At 39.5% G+C, this 18,315-nt stretch overlaps 1 protein-coding gene across 1 annotated transcript in view; it reads right to left on the bottom strand.

Annotated features, from left to right (window-relative positions):
* Positions 1-10,505, bottom strand: part of LOC132398447 (actin nucleation-promoting factor WASL-like) — a 79,891-nt gene extending 69,386 nt beyond the window's left edge. Inside the window, exon 1 of the mRNA XM_059977899.1 lies at positions 10,165-10,505. Within this exon, the coding sequence (XP_059833882.1) occupies positions 10,165-10,281 (117 nt within the window). The 5' untranslated portion in view covers positions 10,282-10,505. The remainder of the gene's footprint in view (positions 1-10,164) is intronic.
* Positions 10,506-18,315: the final 7,810 nt, after the last annotated feature.

The following is an 18,315-nucleotide window of genomic DNA, read 5'->3' as shown; positions in this document are numbered from 1 at the left end:
CAGAGGGTGGTAAATCTGTGGAATTTGTTGCCACAAGCTGCTGTGGAGACCAAATTAATGGGTGCATTTAAGGCAGAGATAGGTTCTTGATTAGCAAGGGCATCAGAGGGTATGGGGAGAAGGCAGGGGAGTGGGGATGACTGGAAGCATTGGATCAACCCAGATTGAATGGCAGAGTAAACTCGATCGGCCGAATAGCCTACTTCTACTCCTACATCTTATGGTCTTATGGTCTAAAAGCCATTAAGTTCAACCATAAAGCTCCTGTAGAGAGTATATTACTGAAGTGTTATTCTAGTGTTGGCTACATCTAATTCAACTTCAGATTCAACTGGAATATCCTATTGTTCTGTTCAGTCTCCAGCTGCAGCTATTTCTAGTTTCTGAGCAAATCTTGCACCGTTCCCAATGATTTTATCCACTCTTGCTTTTTGAGAATACCCTTTTAATATAAGCTTCACTTCTGCAACCCTCTCCAGAGCTACTGGAGCTTTCATATTACCTATCACATTCCCATCAAAACACCTTGCCTTATTTGCACACCATCCACAATCCAAAAGCCTTATTCCAGACAAAACCAATGCATGTGGCTGTAATACGAATCATCTAAAAGTGCTCCACTCTTATTCATACAAGTTACTTAAAACAGTAGTTCCCAAATCTACAATCTCTATTGCTACAGGTAGTAAGGGAAGAGCAGTACCTGCCACATTCTGAATTGAAAACCCATTGCTGGTCATTTGTTCAATATTATCAAATCCTGAAACTCCCAACCCAACAGTCCTTGGGGGATACTTCTTCAGCAGGCACTTAAGAAGCTGGTTCTCTATCATCTTCTCAGGGGAAATTGATGATAAACAATGGATACTAAATTTGCTAGCATAGACTGCATGCTGAAAAATGTAACAAATAATACTCTTGTGCTTTCTTAAAAGCGCAGCAGAGACGTAAAGTGGTATAACTAAATGATTTGCTAATGCCAGTAAAATAATTCCAAACAAAAATATATTCATAACATTCTACATTGCAGTATCAAAATCATGCTCAATTAATTCTGGCAGCCAGGGTTTTTTTTAAATCATACCGACAAGATGACTGGCACAATGGTAGCACAGCAATTAGCGCAATGCTATTACAGCTTATGGCAGAGGTTGGAGTTCAATTCCAGTACCATCTGTAAGGAGTCTGTTTGTATGCGTTCCTCATGAAATGGGTGGGTTTTTTCCAGGTGACCCCAGTTTTTTCTCCCAGCCCAAAGATGTATTGGGTGGATTAAATGGTCACTGAACAAATTGTCCAGTGATTAGGTTAAGGTTAATCAGGGCTGTTGGGGGTTGTGGGGGCAGTGTGACTCAAGGAACCGGAAGGGCCTACTCTGTGCTGCACTGCTAAATAAACATCACAACGTGCTGCATCAAGTAAGTTCCTCGCAGCTGATGCAGCCATTGTATTGACATAACATCTGAGAAAGATGCAGCAGACTTTGGTAAAATAACTTTCATGTTGAATGTAAGCAAAACAGAAGTACTGCTGCAGTATTCATGATGGCCTAGAAAGCAGCATAACACAAGTGTGGGCAGTGGAATTAGTACAATAGGTCACCAGAAATAGAGCTGAAAAAGACACATAGAAACATTGCATTAGAACAAAACACTGCAGAAAATGCCAACTAACTGTTGACTAAAGAGATAATGAAAAAGCAGTTTAGAAGCTAGAAATGAAGGCACTAAAAGTGAGTTTAAAATGATAGCAAGATGCGATTTCTATCATTGGTGTGTGCACAGATACTGTCAGCATGTATTAGCAACAAAAGTCACACCTCTAAGTAGAGATGAAATTGTCAATCCATTTTTAAACATTACATTGACTAGAAGCTAATAAGAGATTTTACTGTGACTGCTCACTGACTGAACACAGCAAACATACTGACACGGCAAAGATGAATTTCTTTCTCTTTGCTGCAAGCTCAATTTCCTCTCCAACATTCCAAATTGTAATTCTGACCTTCAAGAATCTGTATCATTTCAAAACATTTCTACTTTTAAGATAGGAACACCTGAACAAATCTAAATTCCAGAAAGTCTAAACTGATTGACCAGACCTTGAATCAGTGGAAATTTTGGATATAGTTGGAGAAGGCCATCTCCACCTCAAAAAAATTAGATAGAAATCAAACGCTAGACAAGGATAAGGATATTCACTGTGCCCATTTGGTAAAAATTCAGAGAAGAATCAAAGGAGCCATAATCAGACCGTCTCATCACCTTTGCCACATTTCTGCAAATGTTGTTAATCCACCAATTCTAGTATTATTCCACTTGGTCTTGGTATCACAATAAATTTGGTATTTTTAAAATATCGTAAACAGTACATCAGTACATTGCAGAAACTAATAGTTTGTGGACAGCGCAAAACAATAGCTCTAATAAATATTAAAATCCCTCATTGTAATCATATGAGATTCTGCGTAAACTCGTCTGGCTGGCAAAAACAACATTTAATACTAAAATTTATTATAACATTCCAAGCTTCTTAACAGTTGATGGGAGCGTGGAATGAGCAACATTAGGTGGAGAAATTGAAAGATCATTAGACCATAAGATACAGAAGAATTAGGCCATTTGGCACATCGAGTCTGCTCCATTTCATCATTGCTGATCCATTTTTCCCTTTAAGCCTCAATCTTCTGCCTTCTGTCTGTAATCCTTCATGCCCTGACCAGCCAAAGAATCTATCAACCTCTGCATTAAAAATGCCCAATGACGGCCTCCACAGCCACCCATGACAATGAATTCCAGATTCACCGCTCTCTGGCTAAAGGAATACTTCATCTCTGTTATAAAAGTACACTCCTCTATTCTGAAGCTATGTCCTCTGGTCTTAAACTTTCTCCATCTCCCAAAACTATCCACTTTATCAAAGCCTTTCAACATCTGACAGGTTTCAGTGAGGTCACCGTTCATTCTTCTGATTTCCAGTGAGTAGAGGCCCAGAGCCATTAAGCGCTCCTCATATGACAAGCCTTTTCAATCCTGGAATCATTTTCAGGAACCTTCTTTGAACCCTCTCCAAGGTCAGCACATCCCTTCTTAGGCAAGGGGCCTAAAACCACCAAGTGGGGTTTCAGCAGGGCTTTAGTCTCAAAATTACATCCTTGCTTTTACAGTATTTTCTATTCCTCTCACCACCAAATTAACCCAAAAAGTAACCTTTACAGAATCTTGCAAGAAGACTCCCAAGTCCCTTTGCACAGCAGATTTTTGAATTTTCTCTCCACTTAGAAAACAGTTGATGCTTTTATTTCTTCTACCAAAGTCCATGACCATACACTTGCTGATACTGTATTCCATTGGCCACTTATTTGCCCATTCTTCTAACATGTCCAAATCTTTCTGTAGCCTGCCTACTTCCTCAAAACTACTTGTCCTTGTACCCGGCTTTGTATTGTCTGCAAACTTGGCCACAAAGGCATCAATTCTATCATCCAAATCATTGACAAATAACATAAAAAGAATTGGTCCTAACACAGGCCCCTGTGGAACACCACTAGTCATTGGCAGCTAAACAGAAAAGGCTCCTTTTCTTCCCATTCTTCGACTCCTGCCAATCAGCCAATGCTCTATCTATGCTAGTATCTTTCCTGTAATATCGCGGGCTCTTCTCTTGCTAAGCAGCCTCGTGCCTGGCACCTTTCCAAAGGCCTTCAAAAAATCCAAGTACACAACATCCACTGATTCTCCTTTGTCTATCCTAAAGGATGGATGAAAAGAATCCAACAGAATTTATGGAGTCAGAGTTGTACAGCATAAAAATGGGCCCATAGGCTCAACACACCCATCCTGACCTTTCTGCCCTTCTACCCTAATCCTGTTTGCCCACATTCACTTGAACACTGCCAGAGATGGAGGACCTTCTCTGCTGCCCTTAACACCAGTTGCATAACAAGCAGCAGGATTTTTCTCCACAGACACTACCTGTCCCACTGAATTCATCCAGCATCTTGCATTGTCTAGGGAATTAATTCCTGAACAAGATATCCTCAGCCTACCCATACTGAACTGCTTCGATGACATTGTTAGATTGCATTCAGATTAATTATCACATGCATACTGACATATGCAGTAACAGAAACAAGCTTAATATCACTGACATATGTTATAAAATTTGTTTTGTGGTAGTACAGTGTAATACATTAAAAATTACAATATATAAAATCAAATAAAATTAAATAAATAATGCAGAAAGGGCAAAAATAGTGAAGTGGTGTTCATGGGTTGGTTCATTGTCCGTTCAGAGACCTCATGGTGGAGGGGAAGAAGCTGTTCCGAAAACATTGAGTCTGTCTTTAGTCTCCCGTACCTTCTCTCTGATGGTAGTAATGAGAAAATGACATGTCCTAGGTGGTGGGGGTCCTTGAAGATGGATGCCACATTTTTGAGTTATCATTTTGAACACTGACCTGTAACTCTCCTCATCCCTGTTCCTAAATTGTAATCTGACCCCTAACTTACCCTGCTATCCCCAAAAACCATCCCTATGAACCTTAAAAAAAACTAAATCTGAGCCACGACCTGAAAGGACATTGCAGCTTCGCAGATTCTTGACTGGAAACTAATCCTGCTAAACCAATCAGCAATTCCATTGAACTGGTTCGTGCCAAACCACAGCAAAAACAACCTTCTAAACTCAGGTCAATAGTATGACTTTTTTTCTCTCATCAAGCAACCTTCTCAAACAATTGATCAGAGATCTTGTTGCAGCATTTTACCACTTGTCTTATCCACAAGCTCTAATCCTCAGTACTCAATAATCCGCAGAGTTATTGGATATTCACCCTCACATAATTCACAAGTTACTATCCAAAAGTTTTGAGTTATGGAATAATTTCACTCTTACCAATTCTTATACAGTAAAGGCTCTATAGAAAACATCCTACACAGAAGCATCACAGCTTAATATGGCAAATGCTCTGGCCAAGATCATTAGAAGGTGCAGAATTGACGATGTAATTCAGTATAGCATGAAAACCAGCCTCCCCTCCATGGACTCTGTCTAAAGTTCTCATTACTTTGGAAAAGCAGCCAACATTAAAGACTCCTTCTACCACAGACATTCTCTCTTCTCCTCCTTCCCATTAGGCAGAAGATACCAAAGCCTGAAAATACTACTAGATTCAATATTAACTTCTACCCCATTGTTATAAGACTAGTGAGTGGATCTATTTTATGATAGGATGAACAACTGAATTCACAATCTACCTTACTGTGGCCTTTCATTGTATTGTCTGCCTGTACTGCAGAGTCTCTGTAACACTACAGTTGTGACAAAAAGTTGCGAACACTTTGCAGTTATCTGTTTTTCTGCATTGATTACTCAAAATGTGGTCTGATCTTCATCTAAGTCACAATACTAGACAAACACAATCTGCCTAAACTAATAACATACAAACAATTGTTCTTCTTGTTGACACTGAGTATACCATTTAAACAATCAGTCAAGGTTCAAAAAAAAAGTATGCAAACCACTAGGGTACTGCCTTCTACAAAACCCATTTGGAGTCAGGTGCTCCAAACAGTGAGATGAGATTGGAACTGTGGGTTGCAGAAATGTCCTGCTCTATATAAACAAAAAAGACACACAAAATCAGATTACTGACAGAGCCTGCTCTTCTCTCAAAAGTTCTATTTATGTGCATCAGGCCTTGATCAAAACAACTTTCAGAGGACCTTAGAAGAATGGTACAGATGCATTAAGTTGAAAAGGCTACAAAAGCATTTCTAAAGAACTGAGTGTTCATCAGTCCACACTAAGAGAAATTGTCTACAAATGGAGGAAATGCAGTACAATTGCTACTCTCTCTAAAGTGGACGTCCTGCAAAGATAACACAAACAGCATGATATGCAATGCCGGAGGAGGCGAGAAAGAACCCAAGGGTAACAGCAAAAGACCTGCAAAGATCTCTAGAACTTGATAAAGTATCTTTTCATGAGTCCATTATAAGGAAAACACTGAACAAGAATGTATTCATGTAAGGACACCATGGAGGAAACCAATGTTCTCCAAAATAACACACCTCAATTTTGCAAATAAAAAACACCTGGATGTTCCAACAACGTTTCTCGTACAATCTTCTGTGGCCAGTTGAGACAAAGTTGAACTTTTTGGCAGAACTGTTTAGAGGAAATAGGGGAATTCACACCAACACCTAAACCTCATCCCAACTGTGAACCATTGTGGAAGGAACATCATGGTTTTGGTCTGCTTTGTTTCTTCAAGGCCTGGACAGCTTGCAGTCATTGAGGGAACAATTAATTCAAAATTGTATCCAGACATTTTACAGGATATTACAGACATTTTACAGGATATTCACCTGAAGCTTAATAGAAGTTGGATGATGCAACAAGACAATGATCCAAAATACAAGAGTAAATGGTCTTCAGAATGGCTTAAAAAGAAGAAAAATTGCAGTTTCAAATGGCCAAGTCTGAGTCCAGACCTTAATCAAATTGAAATGCTGTGGCATGACCTGAAGAGGGCTGTTCACGCAAGGTATCCCAGAAATATTGATGAATTGAAACTGTTTTGTTTCAATTAGAGGCATGGTCTAAAGTTGCTCCTCACTACTGTGCAAGTCTGATCATCAGCTACAGGAAACGTTTAGGGGATGTTATTGCTGCTAAAGGAGGTTCTACCAGTTATTAAATACAAGGATTCACATACTTTTTCCGGCCTGGACTGTGAATGATCGAACAATGATCAATAAAGACATGAAAAGTACAATGGTCTGTGTGTTATTTGTCTAGGCAGATTGTATGTGTCTATTACTGTGATTTAGATGATCAGACTACTTTTTATGAGTAATTAATCAGAAATCCAGGTAATTGCAGAAGGTTACAAACTTTTTCTTGCAAATGTATATTCTGTGCTGTTACAGGTGACCGACCCCATTTTTGAACGCTCGCTTTACGACAGCTCGCTGTTACGAAAGACCTACATTAGTATCTGTTTTTGCTAACCAAAGAGGATTTTCACTTTTATGAAAAAGACGCCTGCTTTATACGTGTGTTTGCCCCGAGAAAGACTTCCATGACCATGAAGCCTTGTGCTGGCAATTGTGCACACATGCATGTATATACGTATGCATGTACGTGCCAATTTTTTTCTTCACATCGATTTTGGCTCGCTGTCTTCCTGATTTTGATAAGTGAAACTACACTGTACATACAATATTTCTATTTTATATAGGCTGTAAATTTATCATATCATTCTTGCTTTTACTATATGTTTGTTTTATTTTAGGTTTTATGTGTTATTTGGTTTGATTTGGTAGGTTATTTTTTGGGGCTGGGAATGCAAAAAAATTTTACCCATATAAATTAATGGTAGTTGCTTCTTGGCTTTATGACATTTTGGCTTACAAATGGTTTCCTAGGAACGCTCTACTTTAGGATAGCGGGAGAAACCTGTATTTGCTTTTGCCTGTACCACCTTGATTCAGTGAAATGATCTGTATAGATGGCATGCAAAACAGTTTCACACTGTACCTCAATACATGTGGCAATAATAAACCAATTACCAATGTCAGAAAACATAACTTTTTTTCCATACAACACACATAAAATGCTGGCGGAACACAGCAGGCCAGGCAGCATCTATAGGGCGAAGCGCTGTCGACGTTTCGGGCCGAGACCCATCATCAGGACGACAGAAGGGTCTCGGCCCGAAACGTCGACAGCACTTCGCCCTATAGATGTTGCCTGGCCTGCTGTGTTCCACCAGCATTTTTTGTGTGTTGTTTGAATTTCCAGCATCTGCAGATTTCCTCGTGTTTGTTTTTTTTTCCATCTTGTGTTTCTTGACATGACTTTGTAATGTGAAAGAGTGTTTTCTAGCAAGTAAACCACCTTTCCCACTCGTCCCCTGCCCTTCCCACAAACATGGCAGTTACCAGTCTGTTGAAACATACACCACCAGCTGGATAGCTGTGGTGATACTTGCACAACATTCAAATTTTTAAAAAGTCAATGCATTTGACATTGTATAACATCAGAGGTTGCTTTGATAACATTTCCCACATTTTTTTCTGAAGGTGACAAAGAGTGAAAATGGGAAAGAGGTACAGAAGCCTGAAGGCACACACCCAATGATTCAGGAAGCTTCTTCCTCTGGCCATCCGATTTCTGAAAGAACATTGAACTTAGTAACACTCTCTCACTACTTTTTTATTTCTATTTTTGCACTAATTTAATCTAACTTAATTTACTATAATTCACTTTTTCTTTATATTACGTATTACATTGTACTGCTACTGCAAAGACAACAAATGTCACAACTTATGATGCTGCCGCAAAGACAACAAATTTCACGACTTATGATGGTGATATTAAATGATTCAGACTCCACTGTGGAACCACAACTCTTCATGAAGTTCTACTCGAGTTAGTATATTTTCCACACTTGAATGTGGATATGAATTCTGTAATATGTCGAACATTAACACTGCAGTACCATCACCACAAGCTTTCAGAGGACTATCCACCTTCTCATTTTCCAAACAACCAGGATACATAATGATTGAAGCCATATCCATATTAATTAACACCGCATTTACTCTCCATAAAATGTATTTTGCTAGGGATTTTTATTTTGTTTTATTGACTTCGGAGTGTCAAATAAACTGCAAATTCATTTCCACTCTGAATCCCTTCCACAACCTCACCTTACTCAATTTTAACATTTTTTAGCATTTGAAAGCAGCATCTGTTTCTGTAATTCTTAGCAACTCCCTGACATGAGGGTCATGTTTAGCAGCTCTCCCCCCCAAAATTATTTCACATCTATATGCTTCCCTTCAAAACTAATCTTTTTTACATCCTTCTAGCTAAACTTTTTTATACAACATTTCCAGAACATACTGCAATTTTCCCTCAAATGTAACTATCAACAACATCTCTGCACTTGTCTCCTCTCTTGAATTTTAGAGCCACAAACATGAAACATAAATGAAACTTGAAACATAAACCAATCAAAATAGGCTCATGTGGAAAAACAGGAGATAAAACACCCCTTTAACCAGATCCTTGATAAGAAGGATGAGAAAACTAAGGGGGACAGATGTTGTTTAATGTTTACTCTTTCTCCCAAAGACCACAGGAGTTTCTTTCCACCTCCCAAAGATGTGTTAACTACTGGAAGATGAATGTTGTAGAGGTGAGTGGTAGGAGATGGCTGCAGAGCAGCTGACAGATAAAAGGTTATACAGAAGTAAGGTAATAGGAGTCTCTTGAGAACTCAATGGTCCAAAGGATCTTCGGCAAAAATACAGGAAATAAAACATATTTAGGACCTTATTCCAGAATTCAAGGAGCTGGATTCCGTGACTACTTTTAGCTACGAATGGAAAACATATATACGGAACAGAAAAAAATTTCCCTTCCTGCTTTGAAACATTTTATGAAAGATAATCAATGGGCTCGTCCTGTCGATGGAAACACGGAGTATGTCAAAGGCAAATTAAAAGTTAATCCTCCAAAAAAAAGACAATACTGTACACAAGTAAACCTCGACAGATACTTTGTTTCGTTTTCAAACAAAATCCAAGATTTCATTTCATAAGTTTGATAATCAATCAACACAAGTCAACAGGAAGATGGCAACTTTATATCTTTGGAATTCAAGAAAACATAACCCGTAAAGGGAATTTCATGAGAGGGTAATTGTTTTTTTAAGCAAAACAACTCACAACAAAGTTAATTCTGCAGCAGATAAAAGATGAACGAACTAGGTTGTAAAGGTGTTACTTTAGTGAAGCCTTTTATTGCGCAGTAAAATAACAAGGGTAGGAAGTTTCTGTTGAAATCTGCCGGGGAGACTTATGCAGGGATTCGGCTAGCTAACTGCACACGAAGACATCACAGGGAGAAGCCCGGCTCAAAACACTAAGAAGCGCATTTGCAAAGCAGCAGCCACCCTCCCACCCCAAACACCAGCCACCAAGGCTGGATTGCACCCTACTCTCCTGCGGGCTTTACTCAGGCCTAACAAGGGCCCGGCTTGGGCTTTCTTCAGGTATCACCAGGCCCACGCCAAACTCTGAATGCGGCCCAAGCCGAGCTCCCCTCCCTTTCTGCCCCCCTAGGTCAGTGCACGGATTGCACACTCACCAGACACTTCCTGCCCAGGCAGTTGAAGAGGCACTCATTCTCCTGCTGCGTAAGGAGAATTGAGCCGACATTCGTGGCCCGCGGCCGGCTCCCACCGCTTTGCTGATTGGAAATCATGGCTGGGCAAGGACACACTCTACGCCCAACAAGGCAAGAGCCCGCATCGGCCTGCCAGCCCACTCCCTCAGCGACGGCCGCCGCCGCTCAAGTCCATAGCGGCAGCGCGTTCCTTTCGCCACCAGCCCAGTGACGGTTACCCTTCGGGCGCGTGCTCGCTCGGTGACGGTCACCCTCCGCGTGTGCACGAAAGCGGTTTCTTTCTCGAACCCGCCGACGGTTCCCCTCCCCTGCGCGCGCGCTCACGGTCGCTGCTCGCGTCAGTTTCAAACTTGGTCAACGTCCTCAGTGGAGAAAGCCCACCCTGGAGGCGGTGCGGCTACGTTAACCCCCCGCAAGCATTTTCTCCCCCGGAAAATAACATGGACGGAGGGAATGGGAGTACGGGTTGAAATTGCGTAGGAGTTGGACTGAAGAATAGGACAGAGGACGGAGGGGAGGGGAAGGACTGGGTAATGGGGCAGAGGGGAGGAACTGAAGACTGGGCAGACGGGATGGACTGAAGATTGGAGCAGAGGGATAGAGATAGTTAATGGCTGGAGGGAGTTGTGGCAGATGGATGGAGGGACGGATTAAGGCAAAGGGAGGGATGGAAATTGGCTGGGAGAGTGAGGGGTAGGTCAGAGGCAGTTAGTAGGGATTTGGAAGAAAGATGAGAATTTAAGTCGGGATGGAGGGGAAGTTATCTGGGTGTGAGGAAGGAGAGAAGAATGGTGAAGGAATGATGGAGTGAGGAGTTGGAGCAGAGAGAGTGGGAATGAAGCTAAAAATAGGGAGTGGAGGGAAGAGTTATGCTTTGGGTTGTCTGGGGAGATGGGTCAGACAGTATTCTCCTATCCACCTGCTGCACTTTTACATTTCCTCCCTCTTTTCCCAATTATTCTTCAATGTTTATTTCTCCCCTTCAGTTCCCTTTCACAAACCCTTGTTCATCCATCTTACTCTTCTCCACACCTCTTTCCCATAACCGTCCTCAGTCCACACATCTCGGCACCCCTTTTTTCCCTACTTTAGCAAAGATGTAGAACTTAGGCAAGTCTGAGCCAGAGCTGATGAATCTGGTGGGTGGAAAGCAAAGGAGTGAAAGAAGTGCTTTGAAAAACTGGAGGGGTCAAGGGATCAGAGAAGATGCCTGACTCTTAACAGTCTCTCCTGTTTCTTATGTGAAAACTCTGGATGTGACTTGAAACCAATAACCATAAGATAGATATGTAGATACTTTATTGATCCCAAAGGAAATTACAGTGTCACAGTAGAATTACAAGTACACAGATATACAATATTAGAAGAAAAATAAGAATAATAATTAAAATATAAGTTATCTTAAACAGTTTTAACAGGAGGAGGTCATCACTTCCATGGCTTTAGGTTGACTCATTACAGAGTCTTATGGCTGAGGGTGAGAATGAACTCATATAGCACTCTTTGAAGCAGCACAGTTGTCTTAGAATATTATAAATATATTAGAAAATTATAAGAATAATTGTAGGAATTACAAAGCAAACCATTTTGAATAACGATTGATGTCCTTCAAAATTTCTATGCTTTTCTCAATATAGGCATCATAATTTGCAATGAATAAATGATTTAAAACAAAAATAATGTAAACTACCCCTGACCTCAAAAGGCATCTGTGCAGAAAGTAAGGGAAGGTCATGACATTTCAGCAAATGGAGAGGATATTTACTTGACATTGACCCCCAACTCCAATATAGGATCCTTGCACCAACAATATGTATGATCCCAAGCACCTCCTTGTTTTTCAGTTTATATTTTGATCATTCAGGCCACTGCCACTTAGTATTATGCTGCTTAAAGAACCACACCTTATCAGCTGACTTGTATGTTGCAACCATACAGCTTCCAGTCTCAATGTTGTGTTCAACGATTTTAAATGGAGAGCATTTATAATATTTTGTTTTCCAGTACTCTCCGTTTTTCTATCAAATTTTCAAATGGTGATTCTGTTTCTCTTCTATGTAATTCTGTTCTCTAGATCCAATTATTTTGTTTTTCCTGTCCCATAATCACTGCTTTGACATAATTTGCATTCTTTTTGTCACTTTCTCCCACTTTCCATAGAATTACAGATTTTTTTGTTGTTGTTTTCTGCTTTCTTTCTCTGTTTCTTGCTTCGTAAAACCAATTTATCTCAATGTTTAAATAATTCTGATGAAAGGTAATAAGATTGAAATTATATTTTTTTCCAGAGATGCTGCCTGGCCTACAAATTATTTCCAGCAATTTCTGTTTTATTCAAGAGAGGAAAGTGAAATGAAGGAGTAAACTCTTCATACATCATTTCAAACTTCACTCAAAATGGAAGTATGTTTATTAATATTTTTCTTTTTTATTAACTTTCATTTATATCTTGTCTTATTTTGTGGGAATTAATGATCCAGATTTGCTCTGTACAGACATTGGAGGTATTCAAAATTAGGAAACCATGCAAAATAATTGCTACCTTAAATAATTACAGAGATCTAGCATCTAATACCAAACGCCAATTAAGAATATTTGTAACAAAAAGTAATATGTTTATTTGCTAATTCTAGACTAAGGCTGGTGATCAATGAATGATGACAGTCAGTTAGAGGAGCATGAAGAATAATGTAGTGTACAAATATTCAAAATTCTGCAAAAGATGGAATTAAGTCGTGTATAGTAAAACAAGATTAGTAACTCAATAGAAATAGATGTGTTGAACAATGGTACTTCTGTTGACAAGTCTAATCAAAATCAATGAATCTAATGTATTAAATTCTTCTGTTGCGCAGCAGAATGCTGGCCTACGATTAAACATTCAATGCTTGCCAAGGCCATTAAAAATTACTGCACACTGAACTACAGAGAAATACTACAAAAGCTTCTTTAAAGATGTAGGTGAAGCCACAAGTATGCTAATTAGTATGTGGGTTCAACTCCAACAGAACAAATGAACTGAATAAAATGCGGTAGAAAAAAAGGTAAAACAAAAATACTTTGAGGTTTACAATTTTGAAGCAGAAATATGGGGACAAGGGCATTCATATGAACAAAGTTTTGAACATGGAGGACAATTTAATATTGTGGTTTCAAATCATATAAGATTCATAGCATTAAAAATAAAGGCACAGTAAATAACAGTAGGGTAAATATTATTAACCTTTTCTAATGCATCCAAGTTGTGTGAAAGACCTTAGAATGCAGAAGAGATCTACAAAAATTATGCCAGTTTTGAGTAATGGAGAGAGAATAGAAAGTAAGTTTGTTCTTGGAGTGAAGAAACATAATCAGGGAATTTATAGAGATTATGAAAATACATAAATATAGTGAATCTTTCAGTATTCAGGTTACAGATTTACATTGCTGATGATTTACAAAAGAAACAAAAGTGAGATATCTGGAATGCACCGTAAAAATGGATGGTGGCAGTCAATAATAATTTTTAAAGGAGATAATTACTCAAAGGGAATATGCAGTACATAGGAGAAGAGCAGGAAGATGAGATTATTTGGCCTCTTAGCAAATGCAAGGCAAGATGATACCATTTAGCCAAACAGGTCTATAGGCTGTTATAAATATAGTGACTGCATGAGTGTAATTCTTTACAGAGCCAATGATCTGGGTTCAATTCCTGCCGTTGTCTGGAAGGAGTTTGTATGTATTCCCTATGACTGTATGGGTTTCCTCTGGATGCTCCAGTTTCCTTCTGCATTCCAAAAATATATGAGTTAGGATTATAAAAACACAAACACGAGGAAATCTGCAGATGCTGGAAATTCAAGCAACACACACAAAATGGCTCATGCTATGTTGATGCCAGAATTATGGCAGCACGAGTGGTCTTCCCCCAGCAGATCCTCAGACAATGTTGGTCATTGACGCAAATGACACATTACACTCTATGTTTTGATGTTTCAATAAGCGCCCAAGACCTTGGCCTCAATGGCTCCTTGTGCATTTGGATCCTGGATTTCCTCACTTGTAGACCCCAGTCAGTTCAGATTGGCAACAACACCTTTTCCACTATCTCCATTAGCACAGGTGCACCACGAGGCTGTTTGCTTAGCCCCCTCTGCTACTCACTTTAAGCTTATAACCGTGTGGCTAAGCACAGCTCCAATGCCATATTCAAGTGTGCTAACAACATCACTGTCATTGGCCAAGACAAAGTTGGTGATGAATCAGCATATAGGAGGAAGACTGAAAATGTGGCTGAGTGGTGTCCTAACAACAACCTCTCAGTCAATGTGCTCAAGACCAAGGAAGTGATTACAGAGTTTAGGAGAGGGAAACCAGGGGTCCATGAGACAGTCCTCATTGGAGGATAAGAGGTGGACAGTGTTAATGCCTTTAAAATCCTGGGTGTTACTATGTCAGAGGACCTGTCCTGGGCCCAGCATGCAAGTGCAATTGTGAAGAAAGCACAGCAGCACCTCTACTTCCGTAGGAGTTTGCAGGGATTCAGTATAAGATGTAAAATTTTGACAAACTTCTATAGATGCGTGGTGGAGAGTATATTGACTGGCTGTATCACAGTCTGGTATGGAAACACCAATGCCCTTGACTGGAAAATCCTACAAAAATTAGTGGATTCAGCCTAGTATATTATGGGTAAACCAGTTAGACGAGAAGCTAGACTGGACTGCCAACACAGATGCCCTGTGCAGGAAAGCACAGAGTCCACTGTACTTCCTCAGAAGACTGGCATCATTCAATGTTTGTAGTGAGATGCTGAAGATGTTCTATCGGTCAGTTGTGGAGAGCGCCCTCTTCTTTGTGGTGGCGTGCTGGGGAGGCAGCATTAAGAAGAGGGACGCCTCATGTCTTAATAAGCTGGTAAGGAAGGTGGGCTCTGTTGTGGGCACAGAACTGGAGAGTATGACATCGGTGGCAGAGCGGAGGGCGCTGAGTAGGCTACGGTCAATCATGGGAAACCCTGAACATCCTCTGCACAGCACCATCCAGAGACAGAGAAGCAGCTTCAGCGGCAGGTTGCTGTCAATGCAATGCTCCTCAGACAGGATGAAGAGATCATTACTCCCCAACGCCATTCAGCTCTACAATTCAACCACCAGGGGCAAGACATGTTAAGTGCCGGGGTTAGGACTGAGCTTAAGTTACCACTCAATGCACTTTAGTAAACTATTTAAGAACTTTTTAAAAGGTATTTATTAATGCTTTTTGGGAGGGTGATTTTAGATGCATATCATATTTATACTGAGTTAAATACTATATGTAATTAGTTTTGCTACAATAAGTGTATGGGACACTGGAAAAATGTTGAATTTCCCCTTGGGGATGAATAAAGTATCTATCTATCTATCTATCTATCTATCTATCTGTCTTCCAACCATTGACCACATCTACATGAAATGCTGTTGTAAGAAAATAGCATCCACCATCAGAATCTCCACCATCCAGGTCATACTCTTTTCTCACTGTTCCCATCAGGTAGAAGGCACAAGAGCCTCAGTACTCAAACTCAGAGGTTCAAGAACATTTACTACCGCGTAACCACAAGGCTCTTGAATAAAAAGGGGATAACTGCACTCAACTTCACTTGCTCCATCTTTGAAATGTTCCCACAACCAATGATCTCACTTTCAAAGACGCTTTAGCTCATTATCTCATGTTCTCGTTATTACAGTAATTGCTATTTATTTATTTTCACATTTGCACAGTTTGTTGCCTTCTGCACTCTGGTTAATTTTTTATTGATCCTGCAATAGTTACTATTCTATAGATTTGCTGAGTCGGCCTACAAGAAAATTAATCTCAGGGTTGTATATGGTAACATATATGTACTTCGATAATAAAAAGTACTTTGAACTTTTGATGTACATATGACAGATAAAGCTAATCCTCTTTAAAGAAAGGTTGTCCCGACATATGTATGCCCACTTTTGGCACCCCTACACATGAACAAACTCCCAGATGCCAAGTATGTTCTCAATTCTATTTTTATCACTTTTAATATACCCTATACACTCTGCTTGTTAATACTTTTGTCACTAATTATAAAAAAGAAATGTAATGAATGAATTTAAATTATATTAGCTGTAATTATTGGAATTTTTGATAAACAGTCTGTTATGTCAGCAAGGTAACTAATTATGATATGATGTTGACAAAATAAGGAGAGAACAGTTTTTAATTACAAGAGTATCACACTGCCCTTTGTGGCAATCCATGTAGCTAACACCCTTATGATGTTAGCAGTTTATCGCACATGAATTGGTCATAATGAAATATATAATATCTCCTTAATTATAATACAATATATTACAACACAATGGAGTATTTAAACATATGATAATTTAAGTGTAGATTTAATTGGCTGAAGGTTCAGTTCTGAAACGCTGGCTGCCCAGTGAGCGGACATAATATCTGAAATGATGCAAAGCAACATCAGAGGATATATTACCTTATGACAGTTTATTAGGTAGATCTTCCTTCCATGATTGGCCACCAGTGTGGGGAATGGAGAATGTGGAGGAAGGCATTTGAATAATATTCATGTAGTATTTTCATTCTGAATAAGTTTTTTTTTCATTTATTTCTTACATATATCTTTTCCACACTGGTTGTCTACCCTATTGGTGTGGCCTTTCATTGATGCTATTATCATTGTTGGATTTATTGAATATGCCTGCAAGAAAATGAATCTCAGGGTTATATATGGTGACACATGTACTTTGATAATAAATCAAAACTTTAATAAAAATTTTGGACTTTTTCTCATATGAAACAGCAGCAAAGTACCTTGAATCACAGTCATACTTATTATCACTGACATATGTTAAGAAATTTGTTTTGCAGAAGCAGTACTGTGTAAGGTATAAAAATTATTATAAGAACTACTAAAGTAAATCATTGCAAAATACAAATAATGAGATAGCATTGCTAATCAAGGATAGTATCATAGTTGCAAAAATGGAAAACATCATGGTGGGTTCATCAACTGAGTCAGTGTGGGTGAAAGCAGAAACTGGAAGGAGCAAACAGTCAATAGCAATAGGGACACAGAGGAGCAGATAAGTAAGTATATTTGGGGAAGGTGCAAAGATAGCAGTGTTGTTCTCATGGGTGACTTCAGCTTCCCTAATATTGATTGGCACTTCCCCTAGATCAAAAGGTTTAAGTGGGCAGAATTTGTTTGAGGTGTCTAGGAAGAATTTCTGTCACAGTATGTGGACAGGCCAATTAGAGGAGAGGCCATATTGAATCAAGTACTAGGTAATGAGACATAGAAGAGATTCGGAGATAGCGACCACAACTCCCTGACCTTTAGCATAACCATGGACAAGGGTATGAACAGACATTATAGGAAAGTATTTAATTGGGGAAGGCTACTTGTGCTAAAACTTGGGAGCGTAAATTGGGAACAGATGCTCTCACAGAAATGCACAACAGAAGTATGGATTCTGGATAGGTTTGTCTCATTGAGACATGGAAATGATTGTAGGATGAAGAAACCATGATTGACAGGAGAGGTGGAACATTTAGTCATGAAGAAGAACCAAACATAATTAAGGTTTAGGAAGCAAAAATCAGACAGGTCTCTTGAGAGTAATAAGGTAGCTAGGAAGGAGCTTAAGAAGAGAATTAGGAGAACTAGAAAGAGACAATAAGAAGGCCTTTGTAAGTATTAAGGAAAACCCCAAGGCATACGTGAGGAACATGGGATGAGTAGAGTGAGGGTTGGACTGTTCAAAGGAAAGGGGGAAATGTGTCTGGAGGAAAAAGATGTCAGGGAGGTTCTTAATGAATACATTGCTTCAATATTCACCAGATAATGGGATTTTGACAAATATGAGGCCTACTTAGAACAGGTTGATGTGGCAGAGCATATCGAGATTAAGAAAAATAGTGTTGGAGCTTTTGATAAACATTAGTATAGATAACTACTATCTATCTATTAGGATAGCCTAAAGGGCCTGAAAACCTCCTTCTGCAACTGGATCCTAGACTTCCTGACTGGGAGACCTCAGTCAGTCTGGATTGGGAGCAGCATCTCCAACGCCATCACAATGAGCACGGGGGCCCCCC

The sequence above is a fragment of the Hypanus sabinus genome, chromosome 8 (genome assembly GCF_030144855.1).
Source record: "Hypanus sabinus isolate sHypSab1 chromosome 8, sHypSab1.hap1, whole genome shotgun sequence".
NCBI lineage: Eukaryota > Metazoa > Chordata > Chondrichthyes > Myliobatiformes > Dasyatidae > Hypanus > Hypanus sabinus.
The sequence above is the reverse complement of the archived record's forward strand: the minus strand, read 5'-3'. Positions and strand labels throughout refer to the sequence as shown.